Source organism: Astatotilapia calliptera, chromosome 15, assembly GCF_964374335.1.
Source record: "Astatotilapia calliptera chromosome 15, fAstCal68.1, whole genome shotgun sequence".
Taxonomy (NCBI): Eukaryota; Metazoa; Chordata; class Actinopteri; order Cichliformes; family Cichlidae; genus Astatotilapia; species Astatotilapia calliptera.
In genome coordinates, this window is record NC_137436.1 from 20,108,527 (window position 1) to 20,136,411 (window position 27,885).

The 27,885-nt window shown below is 38.8% G+C and overlaps 1 protein-coding gene across 2 annotated transcripts in view; it reads left to right on the forward strand.

Moving 5' to 3' along the window:
- tbc1d32 (TBC1 domain family, member 32) overlaps positions 1–24,643 on the forward strand; it is a 188,946-nt gene extending 164,303 nt beyond the window's left edge. For both annotated transcript variants that reach the window (XM_026194049.2, XM_026194048.2), the window contains exons 32-34: positions 846–986; positions 6,578–6,766; positions 17,785–24,643. In XM_026194049.2, the coding sequence (XP_026049834.2) occupies positions 846–986; positions 6,578–6,766; positions 17,785–17,889 (435 nt within the window). In that variant the 3' untranslated portion in view covers positions 17,890–24,643. The remainder of the gene's footprint in view (positions 1–845; positions 987–6,577; positions 6,767–17,784) is intronic.
- The last annotated feature ends 3,242 nt before the right edge of the window (positions 24,644–27,885 follow it).

The following is a 27,885-nucleotide window of genomic DNA, read 5'->3' on the forward strand; positions in this document are numbered from 1 at the left end:
TAGTACTCCATGCTGTCCCTGCCCCTCAGTCCTAGTACTCTGGATGAGCTGTGTACAAGACACTGCTCCTTCAAATTTCAAACAGCTTGAAAGGCTGTCTCTGTGTTGTCCTCATTTAATCCCAACAACAAAAGAAAAAACAAACTTGAAAATGAAAACACGAACAAAAGGAGATAAATCATCTTTTTCATGACTTTCAGGTTTAGGCTGCGAGACAGCAGGAAAGAAAAACAGGAAAACAGGATATGAAATAAAAAGCTTGTGTAAATATAATTGAGGGAAAGAGTTCAGCTGAGGGGAAGAAGTTTACAATGAAGTCTAGTTTCAATCATTCAAAATTGCGGAGGAGAGCTGAGGTGCTGAGATTAACTTTGCTATCATTATACCAGCCTCTATCATCTCATCGTCTGTCGTCAAAGTCAATTACGGCACAATGGGATTAGACCGAACGTGTTTTTTTGCTCTCAGTGCATTTGATGTAGATACAACTGCTGAATATCTCACGCAGCGGTTGGCCTTCACAAAGTGTTCGATTTCATCGATATCACGGAAATTTAAAAGGGCACAAATAATTAAGAGGCAGAGACAAATGGAGGAAATGTGGGCATGAATGCACACTGTTAACACGCACACCGGCACATGGCTGTGCACACTGCATGCTGTTTCTGATTGTTAAGAAGACTTTTTCCGCATAGCAGCATTGAATACAAAAATTAGAGCTTGCAAATACTGTTTTTGCTTTTTTTTATATATATATATTTCTCAGTTGTGTAAGTATGATCTAACATTATTTCAAAATCATTACCAAGAAAAGTCATGACATCAAGATGTTTTTGTTGTGACAGATCCATTTTTCTAAGGAAGTGGCTGAATCAGGAATCCCTCCTGTCTACTGGTGCACAGCTCACTACGTGGAGATGCTGCTGAAAGCTGAAGTTCCTCTAGTCCACTCTGCCTTCAAGATGTCTGGTTTCACCCCATCACAGGTATTATCTGTAACACTGGCTACATTAACAAATTTCAAAATTCCCAGTTTGATCCAGCACATTTGTAAATCAGCATGTTTTCAGTTTCTTGATTTTAATTTTTATTAAAACTAAATGTCATAGTTTTATGACATTTAGCAAATTCACACATAATACCTGATTAAAATTTGTCCAATTTCCCCATAAAGATAATCTCCTTGTGCACCTTATTATTTTTAGAGTGATATAAAAGTAGAGTGCCATAGGATCACAAGCAGAATTGCTCCTCATAGAGGTAGAAAGGGACATTTATCTACTATTTATCTGCCATCTACAGATTTCACTATTGGCTTACTCTGCAGGCTTATGTCTGCCAATTCTGCTTTAGGGCCTTCAGAGCCTCTGAAACACACAAACCAGACTGGTCATTAACCAGAATGACTTTGCAAACTTTGCAGCTTAAAGGTTTAACTGATATATTTGAGGGGAAAACTAAAACCATTGCTAGTATAATTTCAGTCTTTTGTTTTAAAACACAATGCATATGTAATGTTTCAGTGGCAAAAAAAGATCAGTTTCCACTGGATTCTAAATATGACAGCTCAATCATTGTTGGTGAAGCATGAATTTTAAATTATGCTCTCTACTCATTTTCTGCTGTATTATGGGTAAATGTTAAAGATTAAATATTCTTAAACTAGGAACAAAATCTTGCACACTCTCCCTGTGACTTGCTCTCACTTTATTAACAGTATTATGCATTCTGCTAAGACCTGAAGTCCATATAATTTAAATGTACTGTAGCAGTGGCATGTTTAGCATTCCAAAACTAGTTTAGGTGTTTATTGTGTTCACCTCTGTTGGTTTTTATTCTGTCCCCTAACAGCTATTTAACTGTATTAGTTTTTACAGTCTGAGCTGTGCACTGCACACTTGCGTGGTTTCCTATCAAGCAAACCTGTTGGGAAGGAAAAAAACATGTAACTATCAAAAATCCACAATGATATCAGATACACACTGCGAATTGTTAAGGTCATACAAACCCAATGAACACAACTGATTTCTGTCATAAAATTCAAGCAGCAAAGTAGAGAAGGTTTGCTTAAAAACTGCTGCTGAAACCAAACACACTATGTAACCAACTGAAGTGATAATGTGAACACAGACTCACATCATTAGGAGTCACAGAAAGTTAAAGTCAGGCTAATGAAGTCTGTGAAGATAATATTTACTTGGCTGCAGTCTTTTAGTTTTCAAATAAGGAATAGTTTGGTATCTTGGAGTAATAACCTTGGTTTTCTTAGATCAACAAAGGATAATCATGAATATTAATGGAAGGAATAAAAGAAACTGAATTTGGAACAGAAATGTTCAGTTTCAGCTAGACTGCAACTATCTACAGCAAGACAGACAACAGTCTGTTAAGTTTTTTGGATGCTGTATATATTTAATAAATCAGGTTGCAAAACCTTTCATAACCATACTTGTTCTTGCCCTGTAATTGACCTCCTTTTTCATTTTGCTTTGACTTAAGTCGAATTTAAAATACCACAATACAGCTTTGACATTGAAACCTTTTCCCTTTGTTTTTAAATACCAGAGCAGTTGAAAAGTTAGAACTCTTCTCCTCCATGCTTCTTTTCTCTAACGCAAACAACAAGGTACGAAAAGCATTTTCACCTTGAACGCTCTCATGTTTGATCTCGTCTTCCGCGTGTCTCCAGTTGACAGTGAAGGCTCACACAATGAACGCGTGCTTATAAAAGTCGCCACATTTGCATCAAAGATCTGAACCCGTCGTCTCCGGGGTGGAGTAATGCGTTAACATTCAGCTGGTCTCTTTGCTGTTCAAGGCAATAATGGGCTCCTGTTCTTCAGTGAAAAATGGAAAACTCTATTTCAAAAGTTTGAACTTTAAAATCCTGACAAAGCAGCAGTGGCAAATGAAGCATTAAAAGCCTCTGACGATCATACAGTAAAGGGTGTATTCAAATGTCTGTGTGTGAACGTGGACACAGAAGTCATTCAAAATCCATCTGCAGAAGGTTTTAACGTTTGAATCGGGAGTGTTTGTGACAGGTATCATGAAACAAAGCATTAGTAAGTGTCTTCAATTTTAAAAATGAAAAATAAAAAACATCTTCTAAGGTCATTCTGCAGAGTGAAAATCATGTGCAGCAAAACTACAGAAAGTTGTGACATGAATCTGAAGCTCTCCTCAGTTTCACAGAACTTTATAACTATAAGGCAGAAAACAGGCACAGTTATCCACACCCTGGTGAACAGAATGGCGCTTGCTCCTCCAGGTATCACCTCTGGAGTTAGTTGACACCCAAAAATTGAGCTAAAGGTAGAATTATTCCCCAAACACTTACAGAAACATGACCCCAAATACTTAACAATGTTTTCCCATAAAGGCTAGAGGTTTTAGAAGACAAGTTAGCTGAAACACTCCACTGTAGATGGAGTGCAGAAAAAAGAAGCCATAAACACAACATTGACATAAAATGTTAGGTGAATGTAAGACACAGAGCCGGATGAATTGGATCACATTCCTGTTTCCCTCAAGAATTTGAAGTAGTTGTTCTCATCTCTCTGTTTCTCGGTTTTGGTATCTACCAGTTTGCGAGGCGGATACAATGTTGACATTTTACCTGCTACTTTAAAAATCTCGTTGTAACAATAAAATTAAACAACAAATTCATGAAAACTCATTCAGAGCAGTGATGTTAAGGGCATTCAAACCAAAACATTGATCCTAAAGATGGTAAAACAGAATTGCAACACTATTCAAGGTCTTCTGTGCATCACTGAATGGAGACCCCTGTTAGCAGATATTTGCAATGCTTACTTTTGGTTGGGGTGTTTCTGACTCTGTGGCCTCACTTGTAGTTGTCAGTTCAGATATTTGGGAGAAGAAAGGTTAAAATAAATGAATAAATAAATAGATTTACATTCACCTTATGCTCTCGAGTTTGGGCTAAAAGGAAATAAGATGCACTTGGAAAACCTTGGATAGATTTACAGTCGCAGTAAGAACACTGTATTTGTCTGTTTACTTGTTTTCCACAAGAGTGTGTAAGGGCAGCATGGAGCCAATCATTCCCTGTTGTTATTACAACACACAAATTAGAGTGTCAGTGTTTTGATTAGAGTTTAGTGGAGGAGGGAACAATTGTAATCTGGTTTATGGGGCATAGGTTATGCATTTCTATACGCTTGAGCAGAGTTATGTTGTTTGTGAACATAGTGGCTAATTATTGCACAGTTTGTGAAACTGGATACACAGTGAGGATGTCTAGTTCAGTAAGGCTAAAGGCTGCTAACAATATCCCAGTTGTATTCAAGCACAGCAGAGCTGAGATTAAGGTTTATGAGTTGAGGATATGTAAAGTCATGTGGACTCTTTGTAGTCATGTGAAAAACTAACTACACCCCATGATTCAGTAGCTTGCAGAACCACCTTTACTAGCAAAGACCTGAAGGAATCCTGACTTTACATCATTGCAGAGGTATATTGTCATGCTCAGGATTTGCAGGCATAAAGTTTAATATTCTTCAAGTTAACTGAGGCCTGCAAAGTCAGTTTCTTTTTTTGCATTGCATGAGCATTGCACTAATTGCATGGGTGAATTTGCTCGAACATCTAATCCTGGGAAAAATAGCAATTGTTTTACCTGTTTTCCCACTTGAATTTTAAAAAATTAGCAAAAACTACCAGACAGGCCCGTTATTAGTGATTAGGTAATAATGAAAATAATAATTATTATTTGCTTTTTTTTTTCCCTACATGGTTCTGCAATTTGATTTTTAATATAAATCCAGTGCACTGCTCTTCTTTACAGTTGTGTGTCTTTGCTTCATCCAAAAAGCTCAAATGATGATAGACAGATGATAGACAGTGAGCAAGTACTGACTGGAACAGAGGTGCTATTTGTTTAATTTCTTACATTTTCTGTGTCTGGGGGTTTATCCCATGTCAACACATCTGTGGCTACTTTCCAAGTTCTCCTATGGTGGGGAAAAGCTTTTTTAATTTTCAGTTGAATTACACTTAAATTTCCCAATTCCTTTTTTCCCTCTTTTTAAATAGATGCATGATTTGTTTTCCCTCAAAACTGACAAAAATAGTGATTAGCATAATTGAGTAACCGCTATTCCATAATGCCTCAGTTTTTCAATCTTAGTAGTTATAATGTTGAATGGAGCCTATCCCAGAGCGGTGAGAGGAGGGGTACACCCTGGATAGGTTGCCAGTCTGTCACAGGGCTAACACAGACAACCATTTGCACTCACATTCAATCAGCACAGATGGGCCCTGGACAAATGCTGGATTCGTACCCAGAACCTTCTTGCTGTGAAGCAACAATGCTAACCACAGCACCACCGTGCTGCTGTTGTTCAGTATATATTTACTGAATTTAGGGACTCTGTTAAGATTTGGAAAAATACACTGCTGTAAATATATCTAACTTTTTAAAATTAACATTCGGCCTATGTCATCAGTTGGTAAACACGCTCTTTTCTAAAGATGATGTAGAACTCTGTGTTCTTTTCACTGAGATCAGGTGGGAATCCCATCATGAACCACTGCATTAAGGTCACTAATTTTAACTCAGTCATCAACTGGAGAAGTAAACATTAGCATGCATCTCCATGTCTCTTTGTCCCATAATGCAACCTCAGTATTAATGTCTGCAGAGAGTTTGTGAATATTTTTTCACTCTCAAAGTAAACATGTTTCCTGGAAGACTCAGAAAGCTGAGCAAATGAAATACATTTAGACACTTGCACAAGAAATGTAAACTCATTGTCCATAAACCCAACCATGCAAATGTGTATTTTAAGAGATTATCAACCTTTTTTTTTCACTTTGTGTGTAAATAGAAATTTAAACAGGTTTTCAGCTTTATAGTAAATGTAGTAGAAGCTGTTGTTTATTAGACATGGATGTGCTGAATTGCCTAGCACAAGTGCCTTTTTGTAGTTATTGAGCTACATCTTGTATCCATGTGTTTATATTAACATACCTTTTGTTTCATTGCAAGGCAAAAAGAGAGAAATAACCTGCAATACGAACAAAGACTAGTTAGTTCCCAATGATGATATTCAGATCTCACAAACGCACATATATAGTATGAAACAGATAACTTTAGATAATTGTAGTAGATGGGTGCCATTTCAGATAAACATGACTTAATATTTATCATTTGTGCTTCCATGGTTTTGTAACTACATGTAAATATTTTTCTGTGTTTGCTTATCATTTATGTTCTCCTTATTTACATTTAATTGTCTGGTGGATTTATACCAGTTTAATTAAATGCTTGAACAAGCTCGGTTCAGAAACGAGATACTGTGCAAAGTTGTGTGTTAAGTTGGTTTGTTTTTAAATATTTGATCGACAAAACTAATTAAAGAAAAGCTGAAAAGATATTAAGGATGAGATGTCTGAGTAACATATTTCTTTTTTTATGTAGTTACAATAGCTGCCAAACTCATAGTTTGCTGTTGTTGTAGAGCAGAACACTTTTAATTACATGTGGGGTTCGCGATTTGTCAGCTTGAAATCCTAATAACGTTTGTTTTTTCTCTTTTTTTTCCCACTACAGATGTGCCTCCATTGGCTGACTCAGTGTTTCTGGAACTACCTGGACTGGACAGAGATCTGCCACTATATTTGCACCTGTGTGGTGATGGGTCCTGACTACCAGGTTTACATGTGTGTGGCCATATTTAAGCACTTGCAACCAGACATCCTGCAGCACACACAGTCCCAGGAGCTACAGATCTTCCTCAAAGTAAGATGGAGTCAGAACTACAATATACATGCAATATTTTACTAACAGAACATACTCAGATTCACCTTAAATCTCTATGGTAGCCTTGTTAATTACTATATGTAGGTATGTCAAAGAGGAACAAGTATCCAGTTTTCTGTAGTTTTCCCTCAAAAATCTGTGTTCTGTGAAACCTCGAACACCTCTGCAGGTAAATACACTTACCTGCTACTTTGTTCCATCTAATCAGAAAAATCAAGTACATTTGAATTCATGTAGGAAGTTCTTTCGGGCGATCGTGGCTCAAGAGTTGGGAGTTCGCCTTGTAATCGGAAGGTTGCCGGTTCGAGCCCCGGCTCCAACAGTCTCGGTCGTTGTGTCCTTGGGCAAGACACTTCACCCGCTGCCTACTGGTGGTGGTCAGAGGGCCCGGTGGCGCCAGTGTCCGACAGCCTCGCCTCTGTCAGTGCGCCCCACGGTGGCTGTGGCTACAATGTAGCTGCCATCACCAGTGTGTGAATGTGTGTGTGAATGACTGGATATGTAAAGCGCTTTGGGGTCCTTAGGGACTAGTAAAGCGCTATATAAATACAGGCCATTTACCATTTACCATTTTTTGCTTTGATAAAGACTTTCTTTTCACTTTCGGTATTCTCTCACTCTGCTTCATATGTATATTAATATTTATAAAAAATGATCTTGGTCTTGTGTTTCTTAGCTTAAACACTTTGATTCTTGTTGGTCTCTTTCACTAGTATTGGTTTATTTGTAGCAGTTTGAGGGCCAAATTCTTCTTCCAAAACTTAATGATGAGATGTGTTTGCTATTTGAACTCTGGGAATCATTGATGTGGGCTCTAATCTGATGTTGGGTAACTCTAATGAACTGATGCTCTGCAGTAGAGTGAACTCTTGGCCTTACTTTCCTAGGAACGTTCCTCGCGAGAGATTCATCACAGTGTTTGATGATTCTTGAGACTGCAGAGACTTTAAACACATTATTGAAAACTATTTGAGGTAAAGAAGGTTTTTAAGAATGCAAAGTTATCTTTTCACTTTTTTCAGCAAACATAATAAAGAGCTTTGACAGGTCCCTGGTTTGTTTTTGTAATCATACCATTAGATCTGTGGCCATATGTCTCAGGTGAAGAGAAGAGCAGAGCTGCTAATCCCCTGGTGGTAGGGAAGGTTGCTAGACAGGCTTCGAGTATCCAAATATATAGTGAGATTGCATTTGGAATGACCTCCACAGGCCCCAGTCTGCAAAGATCTTTAATGTCCACCCCCAACAGAGCTGGGCTCATCAAGTCCAACATTAAGTCACAGACTTCAGCACTTGGTTTCCATGGCAAAGTCTATGTCCGGGTTATGGACAGATGATTCCACCCATCAGTCAAACTTCAGATCCAGGAGGAAGAACGCTGTGGGCAATTTGGGATCTATAGCTCGCTGTGGTCCCTCCAGTGCCGTAGTGAGCGCTTTGTTCGTATTTCCATCAGTAAATCAGACCCATTCCAGACCTTTGGGAATTAGGCAACTCTGCCGGGGCTGACCAGTGATGGATCCACTGATGGATGGATCAATCCATTAATCGTGATTGACAGTGACAGTATAGCCTGATGTGCACTTTGCCATAAATGTAACTATACATCACAGCTAACCATGCCACACCACCTTTGACTGGAAGATATTGATTTTTGTAAAGGTAATGCTTCTTTGAAAGAAACTGCAATATATAATGAGGCGCAAATGTATCTGGCTTGCCCCTAATTCATACCGAATAGGCAGTACTGCCAGCATAGCAACATGCCGTTTTCTCATTTTCGTAACTCTACCCAATCCGGTCTTTACTTGATTGGTTCTGACATATTCTCTTTTTTTTCAGTGTTGCAACAATTTCACTAAAAGTAACTGTTGTTAAACATTTATAAACTCAAACTCCAACCCGGTCAGCTCAGTTTCATTCTCTATTGTTTGAAGTAGACATCAAACTCAACACAGTGACATAGAAACTCCCCTACCAGCCACTGTAGACAAACATAAACTATAAATGCTTACAATGACGTCAGCCACCTGCGTAGGCTACCGCATATATTTCAACACAGGAATACAAATGTAAGTTTATACATTTGTCATTGTGAATCTGGTAAAGTGTTATAAAGGTTGTCCATCAAATGTAATCATTCATTTCCGATTCACATATAATAAATAATTCATTTAAAAAAACTTCACTTTTAGAACATGTTCACACATCCTCCCACTGTGTTGTATTTCACTGAAACAAAGTCTGTTCATTAAAATGCATTCTGCATGGTGGATTGGATGAACTTTATATTGCAGAGCTTTCACAAAAGGTCTAACGTCACGGTCTCAGAGATACTTCTAATATCCAAAGCAACACGGGCACTGACATGAAGTACTCATCGTCATTACTCATTAAGCATTTTGATCCGTCTTGTCTCTGCCTTATAGCTCTGATGTTAACACCGGCATGAGCTGCCGCTGACAGTTTTTCTGAATAAAAGATCAGTTATGGAAGCTTTATCTGAGGAAGTTCCTCTAATGAGCTGTAGCATCAGATACTGCTGCAAAAGGCGAGCTTTGAGACAGTCTGTGTGTTTGTGTCTCTGCATGTTTGTGTATGTGTGTGTGTGTGTGTAAGAGAGAAATTTACTATTCCTGTCCTGAGCTGAACTGTTAAAAGTTTTAGACATGCTGGTTTGCATCCAACGGCTTTATCTTTCTTCTTTTCCTCTGACTCTCTCTGTGGGAACAATGTAAAGGGAGTATTTCACCCAGACAGATGCGGTACTAGAGGATTTTTAAAACATTCACGCACACTTGCTCTCCTCTACACTCATCCTGTCTCACTAGGGGGTGTATCTTTATTTCATCTAAATTAAAATTTGAAGAGGCAAATGACTTGTTACAAATGCTCTGTCTGGCTAGAGTTAAACTGCAGTGATGCTGAAGTGGTGAGTGGAAAAGCAGACAGAAAAAGAAAGACTGTTTGCCACTGACTCAGAGACGACATGAAACTGCCCATTCATATGTGTGGTATTTGGGGAAATATGTTTCTGCCAGCTGACATCTATTGGTGATATCAGTCTTACTTTGGTGCAGACCACAGTAGTATTTTCTTTTTTTTTTTATTGACATTTTAGAATCACTATACAATGCCATCAACTTCAGCTATCTTTCAGTACATATATTTTTTTCTTTTTTTCTATATTCAAACAACTGAAATATCCATACAATAAGAATGAAAGAAGAAGAAGAAAAGAAAAAGAAGCAAAACAGGAAACAACAAACAACATAAATAAAAAATACATAAGGAAAAAGAAAAAGGAAAAAGAAATAAATAAATAAATATAGGGAGTGTGTTTTTGTTTCCCTTAATATAACTAATATTTCCTCTAGTCTTCTAGTAGTTAACAAAGTCAAAATTATAAGCAAAAACTGGCCTGCGTTTTCTAATATAGTCCATCCATTTCTTCCATCGTGATACAAACAGGTCCCTCTTGTAGTTCACATCTGCTGTCATTTTCTCCATTCTGTAAATGTCCAATGTGATGTTCATCCACATGTTCATAGTTGGGCTCTCTGAAGAAAGCCATTTTTTTGTGATGGCTTTTTTGCCTCACAGTAGTATTTTCATGTTGCCTACTCATGAACCTGCTTCTCCTACATTTTAGGTTTCCCTCCTGTTTTATTATGCATTTGCATTTATTTTATACTGCATACAATTTCAAGACACCTGTCAATGCAAAGAGTGACAAATTGTGTCCAGGTCAGGGACAAATTGCGTCCAAAGTACATTTTTAAGTATCCCGGCTGAGATCCCAGTTAAAATAAGCTTCTCTAAAGGCTGGCTGGCTTCTCCTTCAGAGATGAGGTGAGGGTTTTGGTCATCCAGGTGGTTGGGCATCAGACTGGCATGCCTTCTAGGTGCCTCCTGGATAAGTTGTCCTACCAGTAGGAGGCCCTGGGATAACCTGGACATGTTGGAAAGATATGTCTTTCAGCTGCCCTGGGAACCCCTGAGTGTTCCCTCAGATGAGCTGGAAGAGGGGGTTGGGTAGAAGATGAGCTGGGCTTCTCTACTTAGACTGTGCACAGACAAGAGAAAAGAAGAGAGGAAATATAGATGGATGTGTTTATATGCAACCTGACAACCCAAAGCCTAAATTTCGGGGGGGGTGCAGCTGCTCTCTAGAGAGGCAGTCTGTTCAAAATACTCAAAGTAGTCCACAAATACATGCAACAGGTAATTTCAGTCCAAATCTAGAACCAAACCTCAACCACCTCTTCAATCTGTTGATTGTACATCCCATGGTACATCTGTCTCTAGCAACTCATCTTATGGGGCAATCATCCTGAAATATTCATGGTTTCCCCTCGTTTGTGCTCTGACACTCACTAATTCTCAGCTCTCATTTTCCAACCCTCAGGGTGCTAGACTTTGGGTGGAAATCTTTGTGCATTGAGAGTTGTTTTCATGTCTCGACCTCAGTGTCTGTCTCCCCCTGTGGCCAGGTTATCATTCCAACCAGTAGGGCTTATGTTTTATTCATACAGTTAACTGGATTCTCAGCACCCGTCTTACCTACTGAATATGTTTGGCTATTAGGGGACCTTCTTGCATCTTCACCATGATTCCCTTTGGACTGTGGGACACTTAGACACTTGTAGTTGTTTTGTATTTTCGATAACTCCACCTATTTAGTCTTGATCAGCTTGATAGCTTTACTACCATTCAACCACAAATATTCAGTCCTCTTCCTGAAAAAAGTTATTGGGCCATTTCATATATTTCCAAGCACTTCAGTTTGTCTTGTGGGGATCCTTCCTGATCAGGATTATTCTGGCTCGTGTCAGCTAGTCTTCCCATATGGAAAAGAAATAGTAAAAACTTATATGTGATTACTCATGAAAGTGGCCACTTTCATGAGTAATCACATCCCATGGATGGGCGGTATCAAATGACGTTTACTCTTTAAAGGTCTTTTATGTTTCATTAAGTTTCATTATATAATTTTTCAAGGGATCTTACATCTGTTTTCACTCTTATATGCTTTTCATACAAGTTTCACACAAGACAGATACAAACTTTATAAGATTTATATATATCTTTTCCATATGGGTTGTTGTTAAACAAGTAGGTAGCAGCCTGCTAAATTAAGTAGCAGTATGTAGCTTCTTCAGCCAGCAGGTGTTTGATGTTGCTTGGATCCATTTCTTTTTAAAAATGATTTTTTTTCTCAGCTGGACTATTTTTCTTTCAGTTCTCACAATTCCTTATGAAATCCAATCACTTAGTCGGGTATTTTATATTAAAGTTTGGGGGTAAAAGCAACACTAAAATCCAGAGAAAACACCCAGAAGAACTCGTCAAAAGCATCTATTTGCGATGGCCAATCAGAAATAAAATGAGCTACAAAGAATCTCACAGAGATGTGACTGTGTCACAGAATAAAAGACCTTTAAAGAGTAAACGTCATTTGATACCGCCCTCCAATCAAAACTACATCAGCCTTACTTTGAGAGCAACCAGCTGAAATGCTTCTATTTTTTAAACTAAGCAATAAAACTGTGTGTGCACTGCAATGCATTCCTGTTAATTTCACCTTCTGTGCATATCCAAACTCACATTGAATATTAACATCAATTCATCACATCAGTGCAAGATTAAGAAAATATAGAAATCTTTGGTAATTATTACATTAATTATCCTACCTAATGATCTCATAAGTGCAAACGGTTAATAAACCATTAAGATTATGTGGAACATTAAGCAGCTCATATTGCCTGTTAATCATGAAAGTATCCACTTAACAGCTCTGAACACTGGCATAGCAACTATATTCTGTGCAACCCTTTTTAGTCAAAATAGAAAGTGAGCATCAATAAAGTATTTACCTTTCTTGTTCATTATTCACTGTTCTTAAAATATCAAAACACAAATACTGCTGTGTCAGTGGTTGTTTGTCATTACAATAAATGAACAAGCCAAATAGCTTCAGTTTAGATGATTCTTTAGGACTCATTTCACTGTTCACTGTTCAAAACCATATACCTCCTGTCTGTGTGCATCCACAGTAACAAAACATGGATATAATAGATTTAAAATAATATAGCTGGTACTGCAGACTTATCATTTATGTCTTGTTTTGTGACCTGTAAATCTAAAGAAGATGTAATCACAGCAAGCCTTTATTGTTCTTTTAAAGCTTTCTCAGACAGAAATGCAATGCTTCCTGGAATAATCACAGAAGCAGGGTCCTTCATCAGACTGAAAACTCATTTCTTCCTGGCGGTACTTACTCCCCTCTGAACAGTCACTCCTCTGAAGTCACTTTATTTTCTCCTTTTAAATTATAGAAATGTATTGCTCCATTTGTTCTTAATCTCTTTCTCTTCTTTGCACTTCAGTACTCGGTGGCATTTCTACAATCACAATAATATTACTTCATAAAAGACATCGGAGCCTAAATGTTATACAGACTGTTTTAGTAGATGGTTATTAAGGGTCACAAAATGACTCTGAAGAAGCCTGAGGTGAGCCCAAGGTGATTTGCAGAGTAGTAGATGATGGATACAAAAGAAAAGAACTTTGGTTACGTAAAAATTATGCTGCTCTTTTCCTCCTATTGTTAACCGCTACACAATAAAGCAATAAACACAAACACCTTACAGAGGGTGACAGTCAAACCAGGGTCCTTTTAGAAGCAAGTCTTTAAAGTCATCATCTTAAATTGCATATACCGTAAATGTTGGGCTATAAGCCGCTACTTTTTGCACAAGCTTTGAACCCTGCGGCTTTTAGTCAGGTGCGGCTTTTCTATGGATTGTCCGTGATTTTTGTCATATCGTAAGACGATTTGTTTTGTGTGTTCCGCTGTTGTACGGCACTACGTTGCCTGGCGGAAGGATCGGGGTTCAAGAGTGGTATGTTAGTCACATGTCCGTCCGCCAGGCAACGTAGTGCCGTACGAAGTAGCGCGAAAAACAAACTTCAAAGTAGCGCTACGCATTCAGCGGGAGGCGTGGATGATGAGCGGCGATAAACTTGCAAGTTATGCCCAAAAAGCAAGTTATGCCCAACTCCACCGGTGGATTCTGACAGCGTGGAAAAGTGTGAAAACATCCACGATCACCAACGGATTTTGAAGGGCTGGACTGCTGCATGATGGAGAGGAGGACACCGCCACGGCCCTTCTGAGGGTGTTCGACTCTGACTCTGACACTGACAATGAGGATTTCTTTGGTTTTGAAAGTGACAACGAAGGAGAGAAGAAGAGTGGATGACGAAGCCATCCTGAGCCTGTTTGTATCCGACACTGGAGGAGAGGACTTTGGTGGTTTTAGTGCGCAGGAAGAAGAGAAAGATGGTGGTGAATGACTGACTTTTCTTCTTGTTAAAGCTGTGTTACTGCACCTGAGCCTAAAAGGTAGTCCGAATCTATTTTTCTGGTGTGCTGTAGGCTACTGTTATGTACTACATGTGCAAATATGTACCCATAACTTGTTTTTCAAAATATTAATAAAAGTGATGTCTCCAAACAGCCATCTATTTCCTGACAATTCCCTTTGTGCATATTCTCTTACATATGATAAGTCAACATTGAAACACCTGCGGCTTTTGGTCAGGTGCGGCTAATGTATGTACAAAACAGGATTTTCCCCTGATTTTAGCTTGTGCGGCTAATATTTAGGTGCGCTTTGTAGTCCGGGAAATACGGTAAGCACTTATTAGCACACTTATTCTAAAGTATTATCTAAATGAACTTTGAATGCCACATCCAGCTCTTGGCCAAAAATTTGTATTGGAACATCTCAAGCAATGGCACATTATAACATTATTAAATTTACTCTCTTAAATTGCAGTACTACTTAGCTCACTATAGAGACAGTGGTGAGTATTTACAGTTCTCTGTAAACACAGAGAAGATTGGAGAAAGTTTGTTTACATCCTCATCAGTATGATAAATAAATGATTGAGAATTAGTGTGCAGTCTTAACCCATGTTTGCAGTCACTGAATGTGTTTTTACCTACAAAAATAAGAGAGAATTAAGAGAGTGCTGAGCAGTTCCAGAAGTCATTTAAAAGTGCTTTTTTTCTTTTTAAGTTCCCAGCCTGGATACTGAAAGGTTGGGAACTTAGACTTTTGCTCTTTGTGTGTGTTATTCTGAATGCAGATTGTCTTCTGGGTGCAGGTTTCCTCAGGCTGCTAATTGATGATGCCACTCACAGCCACAGTTGCAGTGTTTGCATTGCCCATGGGGTCGGGTGTTGCCATCACAGATGCATACTTAAGCTCAGGCAGCAATTATAGCAGCTGAAATTAAAATCCTGACTGAACAAATGAGCCAAATAAATGTTCTGTTGTCTGGTCTAATACACGTCTCTCTAGTTAAGATATTGCAGCTTGTTAATTTACATTCTGTTGTGTGTGTGTGTGTGTGTGTGTGTGTGTGTGTGTGTGTGTGTGTGTGTGTGGGTGGGGATGGTCGTAGTTATTAAGATATCTATGCAACCCTGTTTGTTTCGCTTTTCCAACACGTAAAACCTCATTACCTGAACACCGAGCAAGCATGTTGTTTACTGGCGCGGTGCAGCATTCGATTGCCAGAGATTTGATTTCCGCTGACTTTGAAACAGATTGAATGTAAAACATTTTAATGAAAAGGTTATATCAAATTATCCACACCTCATGTCCTAACAAAGTGAATGACGATAAAGCAAACAACCTTCTGCCTCCAAAACACTGTCTAACTGCACCTCTTAGGACACAGACTTTTGTGTCTTTAAAACAATATTAACTGCAGTTTTTTTTAAACAAGTCAACTGATGGCAATTATAAGACAACAGTCTGCTCTTTAGAAAGTACTTTAAAACTTTTGATTGCCTCGTTTGTACTTTAAAGTGGTACTCTGGCGATATATTCCACTAGCAAGAGACAAAGGCCGTCTGAAGATTGCTTTCTCATTCGTTCGTTAACTACTGCCTATATAACAGTCAGTTAACTCTAATGAGCAATTAAGTGTGATTTTTGGACACTTTTAAATCTGTCCATAACCTGCAATAGAGCGCACATTTCATGTTGAGGGTGTCAGACGACACACAGTAAATGTACAGTACAATGAGCAGTCAAAAAGATCAACCATTCCACTCATAAAAGTACATCTTAAATTAATTGTCCTGCTGTCCCTCCCAAGGTCTTGTCCTTGTTCTTCTCAGATTCCTCCTTCATTGGGATCACTGTCTGACCACTCGCTTGTATACATTTGCAAGCACGAGCATAAAACCTTATGTCAGATTGATCAAAAAAACATTTTATCAGAGGAAGATTCTGCAGTTTCCAAGCTATAAGAAGCCGTAACAGGTCAGGAATGTGACCTGACCTGCTGCATGTTGGTCCATCCCTCCATCGTTCATTGCTGTGAGCACTCACCACCCATGAATCCCCCAGGGTCACTGTCAATGCCAAGTCAGAAACCTCGTCAACATTCTTGGACAGTGACACTACTTTAACCCAGTATAAAAGTCACTTTGTTAGCTTTCAGGTTTATATATAGAATTAGTTTTAAAATCATTCTATTAGTTTATAAAGATCTCAGTGGTTTGCTCCCTCACAGTACATCTCTGACCTGTTTGGTATCTTTAACCTAAGACGACCCCTCAGGTCATCAAGTAGTTATGCCCACACATGTGTGTAATAACTAGAGATGGCACGATACCACTTTTTTATGTCCGATACCAATACCGATATCATAAATTTGTATATCTGCAGATACTGATATGAATCCGATATAGTCTATTTTTATAATAAAAAAAAACCTGTTTTTTTTTTAAATATCTTGCTGCATTTTGAAAAGTTCATACTACAATTAAAAAAAAACAAAACACTAAAGCCATCCTATTACACTTTACACTGCACCCAAAATATTTTGCAGTTCAGCAATACTGCTCTTTTTATTTAGATTTAAAGTTCTGCTAAAAGTTTAAATATTTAAAGTAATATTCCAAAAGTAGTTTAAAATGCAATTTTATGAAGATTTCAAAAAGTCTTTGGTTCTGAAAAAAGAAGGGCAATATCAGCACAAAACTAAAAAAAAAAAAAAAACAGGTTGTAGAATGGACCCTTTTATACTTAAAGCTTAACATAAATAGACATCCAGAGTGGAAAGCAGTGTAAATAAATGCAAACATGGTTTCACAACACTTTTATAAAGATGGATGTCAGTGTAAGCTGTTTCTATCACATTTAACCTGAGACTGAATTTTGTGTCATTTCTATACAAGACTTAACACAAGTATGAAAAAAAGTGTTTTTCATAGTTTTTTTTTCTTCGAACCACGAAACTGTTTAGATTATCGGTATCCCCGACATAATTCTTCCCCCCTGCGTACACGCTAGGCTCTCTGAATCACAGACAAACAGTATCCCACATTCTTGATTTTTAGTTCAGAAACACTTCTTACAACGACTAACTACTCCTGAAACGTTGGAGGTTTTAGCTCTTTATATAGTAAAGTTAGAGGAGGATAAAAATAATTATCAGGCAAAGTGTCCTTTGTTTGTTCAAATAATCCTGTCCGATACCACTTGAGAACAATAAATATATAATATTCTGTTGTAACCCTCAAACTGAATGGTAATGTAACACACTCATTTTTACCTTTTTCACAAAACTAAAACATCACTACTTCCACATCTAATTGTCTGTAATGGAAGCGGAGTAAACTGGATCTGCACTCTGTGCCCAACAAATGCTCGCGGTGCAGGGGGAACAAACTTTTCGGAGATGCCTACCTTGGCACAACACCTGGTTTAGCAGCACGTAGCAAGGCTCCAAATGCGTTCAGTGTGAACTCTACACCGCTGACAGGTCTTGCACACAATTATCACGTGACGCATACTGCTCCTAAGGTCGTGCTAAGGTCACTACTTGGATGCCTTGATCGAGGACCCATCAACCAGGATAAATGCTCAAAGATTGACTCTAACTCTAAATTTCTTCTTTTCTACCTGCAGGAAGAGCCAATCCAGGGCTTCAGTTTTACCAACCACCTGGAGTTTATGGGTGACCTGGAGCACAAATACAGGGACATTGTTCTGGCTGATATGAAAATGATTTGAAGTTAATGTCACAGTTTGCCGAGGCAAACTGCGTGGAGTGTGAAGAGTGGACCCAGGTGCAGACATTGTAAAACTCAAACTTAACTGATGAGCTGTTTATTAAGGCAGACAGAACAGTACAAAATAAAAGAGCAAACAATGCAAACTAAGCAATAACCTAAACTGGGTAAACTAGAAAGGAAGCATGAAAAACCCTGGCAAACAGAAAAACAAACAAAACTCTAAACATGGCAATGATGATGTGTGTATATATATATATATATTAGGGGTGCAACGATACACAAAATTCACAGTTCGGTTCAATACTTTGGTGTCACGGTTCGATATTTTTTCAATACAAAAAAAATGTTCATGCCTTTTTAATTTGTCATTTATTAAAATTATAAATATATATTTTAACTCAAAAGTACAGTTTTTAAATTTAATGTTGCTGAAACAAAAAAGTAATAAAAAAAATAACTATATCTCAGGGCTCGCAAAATTTCAAAATCCCTGGTAGCCCTTCGGGCAGGGACTCTTCCGTTTTTGATAGCCCAAAATAAATTTAAGTAGCCCGAATAAAAAAAGAGAGCAATTTTTTGATTGATGTTTTGTTTCCTGTTTTGTTTCCTTTACAATATTATACATTAAAGTACAATATTGTAAAGGAAACAAAAACATTGCGTCCATATAAAAGGCACTGTTTTTGTCCGCTAGAGTGCAATTTTCACGGCACATTCTGCACCACATCTCTGTGCATTCATCATTTGTTTGAAGCCAGCTCACCTCCTGCAACCACTTTACCGAGAATACGTGCTTCTTTTGTGGTTCGGACTCTTTCTGACATTTCTTTGGAGGTGAGGGAAAACCAAAGTAATTGCTTAAAGGAGCTTGCTTCTTCGACATCTCTAAGAGTTCTAAACAAATGTCTGTCCTCCAGAAAATCTTATGTACGCAAACACGCGTTGAAACTTCTTATCTTGTGCGCGTTTTTTATTTTGACAGCGAATGCGCACCTGCGGACCACTTATGTGCAGCCCTGGTTATTTAGCTCGTCATATTGCAGCCACAGAAATTTTGTCCATGAAACCATAAAGCTGCACTTTCTTTTTGCCTTATAGTCTGATTTGTCATAACTTTTCCGTTTTGTGGTAAGCTTTTCTTTGGCTGTCACTTCTTCACCCTGACCTGCCTTATTTGGCTCAGCAGAACTAAAATATATATCCTGCTGCTTTTACACACGCACTCACATAACGCTCAGTGATTCTCTGCGCGATCAACCTCTCACATGTTTAAGCTTGCTGCGGGAGATTTCACTTGTCATGTTTGCATAGTAAGCTAACGATTGATAAGACGATGTCAGAGGAAATGATCGTCACTCACCAATCAGTACTGTCGCTCTCTATACACAGTTCGCGCGATTGCAAAGTGAAAGCAAAAAACAAGCGCAAATTCAATGTCACATATTGACAGTGGCTCACCGATGCCAATGACATAATTACCCAGCTACATTTCCAAAACAATGCAAAAGCATTGTGTAGCCCAGCTAGAAAAAAAGAGCAGTGGAAAGTAGTTTTTTTCGTGTATGATGTAAACAATTTAGTCATTTCTTCTTTCTTTTATGTTTAAAGGAAGATGTGGACAAATAAGATTATCTGTTGTCATTTAACTTGGCCAATCAGCAATGAGCTCCCAGTGACCCTTGCTGTTGACCTTGATCACATGATTTCCTGTGTTGCCATTTCGTTCCTGTTCATACAATGCCATGTGCCAGAGAAACTAATGTTCCCAAAGTCGAATCGCTAGGAGTTAAAAGCAAGACTGCTGCAGTTGTTTTGGTCGTTCAGAGTGTCACCCTGTCAACGGTGAGTACGAAAAGTGGGGAAAATCTAATTTGTTAAGGATAAAAGGGCAGACTTAACGGGACGGCTAAGCTAACAGCTAGCGCTCACGCTAGCAGAATTGACTGTTTCTGTGTGTGAAATGGCTAGTGACTGCAATCATATTACGTTTAAGGGAAAAAAAAGAAAGAAAAGAAACGAAAACGAAAGAAATGGTGCTAATCAGTTTTATGTGTAACAATTTAATTCAATTGTACGCCGATTCTCAGATTTTCAGTTGTGTTCTTTGAGTTGGTTATAATGTACAAGTCTGAGCTACTGTGAGTTGCTGACTGCAGCTACAGTGTTAACTCTAGAAGCTGTGTTTTTGTGAACATTGTCAGCCTGTCAGGTTGATAAAATTATAGCTCACCTAAGAGGATATGATGCTGCAGTGATATAATTTTGTTGTACAACAGAGCTAGCTGAATTAAGATATAGAGTTACACTAATACTTATTGTTCATTTTGAATGTTTTAAGTAAGTGTGGCTGTTTCACAACGGTGTATGTGACTATATGGACCTGTGACCTGTTTATAGGTCAGGTTTTTTTGTTATCTGGTAAAAGGATGACTCGACAGACGGACCCAGTCTGAAGCAAGCCCCATCGAGGAGCAGCGATTCCACAGTTCCAGTTAACTGGATGCCGAGCCAACCCAAAATTGAATAGGATTTGCCGAGGTTTTATTGAAGCCAAAGTTTCGTTCCCATTGAAGCTTCAGATACCTGCAGGACTACGAACTTTCTTCCTTCATCGGAGTGTGGTAGGACAAACATTAAACAAACTGAACGGGCCCCAACGATCCATCAGTTACCAGACATTATCCACTTATATAATTGATTCAGAGAAAGCTGTATGCGCGCACTTTTATTTAGTTTGGTATTTTGGGGGAAATATTTTGTATTTTATTTTATTGCTTTCATTACATTGTTGCAGCTGCTGTGTGTCAAATATAACAAATTTGTGAACAGTCTATTGTGGTGTGGTCTCTCCTTATTGGTGTTTATACCTTGGGCTCCTGCCGATTCTAGATCTTCTGATACTGGCTAGTGGGAGTTCGGTCATTAATAATAATAATTCGTAAGTTTGGTTACAATTGGCATATATTTTTCCTTCCTATGATAGCCCGACGGGCAGGGCAGAGATAGATTTTGGTAGCCCGACTGGAAAAATCGCTAGCCCCGGGACGTCGGGCTAGCGATTTTGCGAGCCCTGTTATCTGATTGAGGAATCACTCATCTTTGGAAAAGAGAGTTTATTACAGAGAAATGGCTCTTTCCAAAATAAAAGCTATACTATACGCTTCTTCTGGGCTATATTCTCAGCAGCATATTAAACATATCAGGTCCCCATAAGGAGAATCATGTGCTAACGGCTGTCTAAATGACTCGGCTAAAGTTTGTAGCATGCATGCTTGTTGTTTTTGTCTTCTTCCACTTTTCTTTGCACTAGGATGATGTCGGCGTAAATGTGCAGTCATATTCGTTGTGCTCCCACTAGTGCTGTCAGCGTTAATCTGAAATGACGTTAATGCCACAACACGGCAAATCTCTGTTAACGAGCTACTGCGGATCGCTTCGTGCGTGGGGCTGGACGGCCAACACGTTAACGAGCTAACCATGCTAACACACTAGTTCCCACCCATGTAATTGAGCATTGCGTGGCACATCCAACACACTGTTTTACTTTAGTCCATGACGCGCTTACCTTCAGGGTCATGCGTCACATGAAAACCAAAATAGTTCCAAACGCCAGATCTGAATGAGGGTGGGGGAGGTTCAATTTGCCATGTTGCAAGGAGAGCTTAACTTCTGTCTCGCTAGCTTGCCCTGCGCTCAGTGAATCTGCGTTCGACCACTCCGCCTAGGCTGCACTGTCGAGCGCAGATCCACTGAGCGCTCAACACAGACAGCATCGTCAGAAGGAAAGTTGATAAAATAAATTAAAAATTTTGTATTTTTCGATACATATGCGTACCGAACCGAAAGCACTGTATCGAACAGTTCAATATCGATACGAGTATCGTTGCACCCCTAATATATATATGAAAACCTGAACGCAGGACTTGGCATGGGAACAACACAGACGATCCGACCAAGACTGAATGAGAACGCACAGACTAAATACACACAGGAGGCTAATGAGAGAAGTGGGAACACACGGGGGACAGCTGACACACATGAACATAATGATGTCACAGTGGAAGAGTAAAACTAAACACGATGAACACAGGAACACCAGACCTCTTCAAAATAAAACAGGAAACATAAGACGCAGACATAACAACCTGAACTTGAAAACGTAAGACACAGACATGAAACACATGAAGGGGAAGGGAGACTTGACAAGGGTGGAAGACATAAGGGGAATCTAATAACAAAGAACTAGAACAACCTAGGCATGATAAAAAAATGAACTTAGAAAATCTGAAGGGCTTAAACATAAACTAAAACTCAAAACGCTGGGTCAAAAGATCCAGGATCGTGACAGTTAATTTGAAGGCAAGGGAAAATTATTTGATTGCTATCAAAACCCAGCATAGATCAACTGTTAAAAGTATATTACTGTCAAAACATCACAAAAAACCCACTAAAAGTCAGGCGTGTTCAGTAAAATTAGTTTATAAGGCAGGTCTTACTGTCACTAAATCTCATGAAAGTCAAAAACCACCAATAAATGTTTCATGACAGTGTCATTTACATTGACTCAGTGCCTCATACTGTCACGGTGGGGTGCGCCGGTGTGTTTTTTGAAACAGGACCCAAAAGCAGATGTGGACGAGGAGTTGCAGGTTTAACAGAAAGCGATCCTTTATTTGGATGATTGCAGGGGTTAAACAAGGAACCCTAAGCAAACTAAAAAACACTAAGAAACAAATAGTATGAAGTTCTATGACTATGACAATGACTATGGTGGAGATAACAGACGACCCGACAATGACATTCAGAAAACAGAGGACTTAAATACACACATGAGGTGATTAGGGGAAGTGGAGACACATGAGGAAACAGCTGACTAGGATAAACATAACGATGCACAGGCAAGAGTAAAACTAACCACATGAACACAGAACACAAGACCCTTTTCAAAATAAAACAGGAAACATGCAGACTTAGACACGACAACACAACTTAACAGGCCTAACACGCATGACAGACTAGACAAGGAACCAAACATAACCACACAGACATGACACATGAACCAGGGAAACTTAGTACAGGGGAGATGACATAACTAAGAAACAGGACTACACAGTAATCTAGAAATTAGCTAGGTGCACTAAGCTAAGGCACAAAATAAATACAAAAGATACATAAACTCAAACACTGGGTCGCTTGACCCAGGACCATGACACTTACGGCATCCTGGTAACAAAGAAATTCACTAGTACACCAAATGTGTGACAGTCTGCTGCTGAAAATTCATTTCATTTTCATTCATTTATTTGTTCATTTTCAGGCACAACAATACCTATATTGAACATAAAATGCACAAAACAAAAAACAAAAATTGCCTGAAAAAGGAGTGGGACGAAGAAAACTTATTAAATCCCACCCCTATACTCACTCATCAACAAAAAACAATAAACTTCCCGCAGCTACGCCCATCATTGCATACAGACCCATCAACAGCCCCGGGCACATAAGAGCATCTCAACGGCAGCTCGCAAACAACAATTAGAGCCTTCATAACTGAATACAGAATATATAAATTATAAATTGCATTACCACAGGTAACAGGCAGTAATAATTACAAGTAACAAACACACATACATATACATACATATATATCTACACACACATGCACGTATATATATATATATACATACGCACACTCTTCTTTATTTATTTATTTATTTATTTATTTTTTCTCTTGGAATCCATACCAGCAATGGTAAGAGAACAGACATTACAGAGCACACTAAAAACCATCATTGAGTATACTGTGACCAGACCAACTGTTTGTAGAGGAATTTAAATCTATGAATATTTTTGCATTGTTTCAATTGTAAACTCAGACTGTTCCAGATTTTCACACAACATACAGACACACAAAAACCTTTACGGGTTGTTCGAGTTCAAGGTAATTTGAATTCTCCAAAGCCTCTCACATTATAAACCTTTTCTCGAATTTCAAATCTAGTTTGTAAATTTGCCGGTAGAAGTTTAGTAAAAGCGTTATACAAAATTATGGATTTATTGTAATTAACCAGATCCTGGAATTTAAGTCACTTTGCCTGAAGAAAGAATTTGTGAGTATGATCTAGATAACCAGCCTTGTGAATAATACGCAGTGCTCGTTTCTGTACTGTGACTAATGGATTAGTTGTATTTTTATATGTATTTCCCCACACTTCCACACAATATGTAAGATATGGAAGAACCAGGGTACAGTACAGAGTACGAAGTGCATCTTTATCAAGGTATGGTTTCACTTTGTTCAAAACTGCGAGGCTTCTGGAAATTTTGGTTTTTATGTGTCTGACGTGGAGTTTCCATGAAATTTTGTTATCAATTACGACTCCCAAAAATTTGTTTTCACTCACATTATCAATTGGTACACCTTCAATGATAATTGGTAATTCTATATTATATTTTAAATTTTTCTTTGTCCAGCAGATGATTGATTGCTTGATACAGAAAGCTACAGCAACCACAACAAAACAGGTTTTTCTGCAGGTTGCAATTGTATAATATATTTTTGTTTATGAAGTAAATAATGTAAACAGCTGTTGGAAGATTCAGTAATTGCATTTAGGAAATGTTTGATGCTTTTTGGTTATTTATTGTTTTTCCAACACTATAAATATATCTGAGTATTTAAGATCGTTTGTATTTGTTCAGCAAGAATCTCTTCTTCTGGGTTATTAAAGGTATCTCATGTCACAATGGCAGCTTTGTTTCTGTTTTTATTTATATAGTCTAGTATAAATTGTGTTCTCTCAGATACACTTGGGAAAAAAAACTGGGGGATAAGGAAAGAGGAATTGTCTGTGGCCACCAGCTGTAAAAATCTTTCCCTTTTTGGGGGTTCTCTTGTTGTTGACCCTCCAGGGCACCTGTTGTCACTTTTATTTGCTCTAAAGCAGTTTATTTAGAGTTACAATGGTTTTAGTATTATTAGTAGTAGTATTATCAATCTTTGGCTCTTGTCCACAGCTTGTGTTTTTTGTTTTGTTTTGGGGTTTTTCCTGCCTTCCTCCCCTCACAATCCACCAGTCATGACAGATGGCTGCCTCTCCCCAAGCCTTGTTCTGCTAAAGTTCCTTCCTGTTAAAATGAGTTTTTCCTTTCCGCTATCACCAAGCGCTTGCTCATAGAGCCCCTTTTGCATTAGTACCTACTCGGGTCGACTAGCCACAGTTTTCTAGGTTCTCCATTAGATCATAGTACCTGCTTGGCCAGAGTTCCAGGCGATCTTAGCAGGTATTAAAATGCAACGTTGTTAGACTGCATGCCACCGATTGGCTGGTCAGTGTAGTCACTCAGTGAGCCAGCTTATCATTCATGAAAATCAAAACTGCGCTTTTTGAAACCCAGCAATAAGTGAAATGGCTTTTTAAAAAAACAACAACACTGTGGTCCCCAAGTATGACATGAAGCCACAGAACGAGCAGCAGGTACATCGTTGTCTCAATGTCCACCTTTGTTTATTTCACATACTAATTGCGTCATAGAACGCTCGGCCGTGTTACTATGACGACCATGCACATTAGGTGATACTTGATTGTAATGGAAAACCAGTCAGTCCGAGTCGAGTTTATCCGATTGAGTACTAATGGAAAAGGGGCTATAAAGCACTTTGAATGTTGTTGTCATTTGGGGCTCCATAAATAAAGCTGAATTGAACTGAACTGACTTGATTTGAATAATCCTTCCTAACTGGAAAGATCACTTAAGTTTAATTGAATGTTTTACTGTGATGATCAAGTGTTCTCTTAATTTTTTGAGCAGTTGTGGTATCAACATGACTGTTACTTTCTGACAAACTGACAATGTACTTTTAATATGCACTAAACAAAGAACATACACAGTCCATCTGTCCATCATCTTTTCCACTTATCAGTGCTTGAGCGTATCCCAGCTATAACAGAGTACAGTAACAGGTGGAGTATAACAAAGGCTTAACAGAGAGAGACGCAGCCACATTCATGCTTAGTTTGACATCTGCAGCCAAATTAGAATCACCAGTTATACTAACACAGACTGTGGGAGGAATCTGGAGTACCCAGAGAGAACCCACACAGACACGGAGAGAACATGCAGTCCCACACAGGAAACCCCCAAGCAGCCTGTGGATTGAAACCCAAAGGAGACACTTGAAACCTGACTAGAGCACATGGCTATCATGCATAGCGTTAGTATGTTGGGTATCAGGTAAGGCTCTCTATTCACATTCTGTTTAGCAGGTATTTTAAATCAAAGCGTATGGAACTCCTCCACCTGCTCACTCGGTTGAGCAGGTGACCCTTATGCTGTAAGGTTATTACCAGGACTGCACACAAGTGGTCCGCAGGTGCGCTTACGCTGTCAAAATAAAAAGACACGCACCAGATAAGAAGTTGCAACGCGCATTTGCGTACATAAGATTTTCTGGAGGAGGACAGACGTTTGTTTAGAACTCTTAAAGATGTCGAAGAAGCTTATGTACGCAAACGCGCATTGCAACTTCTTATCTGGTGCGTGTCTTTTGCTTTGACAGCGCAAGCGCACCTGCTAACCACTTATGTGCAGCCCTGGTTATTACAGAGGCCTGGGTTTGAATCTGGCCAAATTGAGTTAACTGATGCTCATTCCCTACTCTTTCTTCTCTGTACTGTCCTTTCAATAAAAGGTAAAAAGCCCAAACCAAAGTCTTTTAAAATTGAAATGTATAAGGAACACTGACTTCCCTAAAAGAAAGCTATTACAACTTTCCTTTGTTTGTACAATTAATAACAGTAAACTGAAAATTGTACCTGCTACTTGTGTTTACTGGTGAATGACCTTCCCGACCTTCATCTGAGCAATGTAAATCAGGTCGGGCAGGTACACCCTGCTAATGTACCTCTTTTTCTTCCAAGCCTAATATCTACCAAATTACGACTTATATTCAAAATGACCAACAACGCTTTGATCAGTGAGAGTGAGCAACAGCAACTACTTTCAGTGATGTGGCTGTGGATACAGACAGCACTGGTTTAAACCTGTCTGACACCTGGAACCACAGAGAGCAACAGGAACGTGGAGTCTAGCACTCCTGTGGATATGACACACATCATTTATGCACAGACATCGATGAATGCATCGCGCAGCCTCTCGTGATGTGTACTTCTGCAGGCCTTTGTATGAAAGATGCATGAGGAAGGTTGAATCATTGTGATAAACCCTCATTAGTAACCACAGCCTTATCTGTCTCTCCCTGCACTGCGGTCCTGTTGTCCCTCTTCAGACACACTGAGGCCTGAATAATAAATGAGCTCATCACATCCATCCATCTCTCCCACAACAATTGTGTTTACCAGGGGAATGTGCTGGGCACAGCAGAGGTGGTGTCTGGCTCACGGTGAGGAGGAACTGATCAAATGTTTACCTCAGAAAAAGACGGCACTTCACACAGAGAATTTCACCACTGAGTCTGTTCATAATGCATTGAACCCCAAATTGAACTTTAAAGCTGCAGCAATCAATTTTTGGCCACTTTGGGGCCAAACTCCACAACAAGATAAAACACCACAAACGTGTTTTCAATATTTAAGCCTGTTAGAGTTCATAGGATTAATTTGTCAGTAAAACAATTGGCTAATTTACCTACAGCAAACTTTATAGATGAGTCCAAACAGTGAAAAATTTAGCCATTATGGATGTATCAGAGGGTCCAATTTTTTAAATGGCCACTTGAGGCTGACTATAGGGGAGTCAAGCTATATACACTATCTTGCCAAAAGTATTTGTTTGTCTGCCTTCACACGCATTTGACCTTGAGTCGCATCCCATGCTTAATCCATAGGGTTTAATATGATGTTGGACCACGCTTTGCAGCTAAAATTCAACTCTTCTGGGAAGGCTTTCCAAAAGGTTCAGGAGTTTGTTCATGCAAGTTTTTGACCATTCTTCCAGAAGCAAATTTGTAAGGTCAAACAGTCTCTGCTTTACT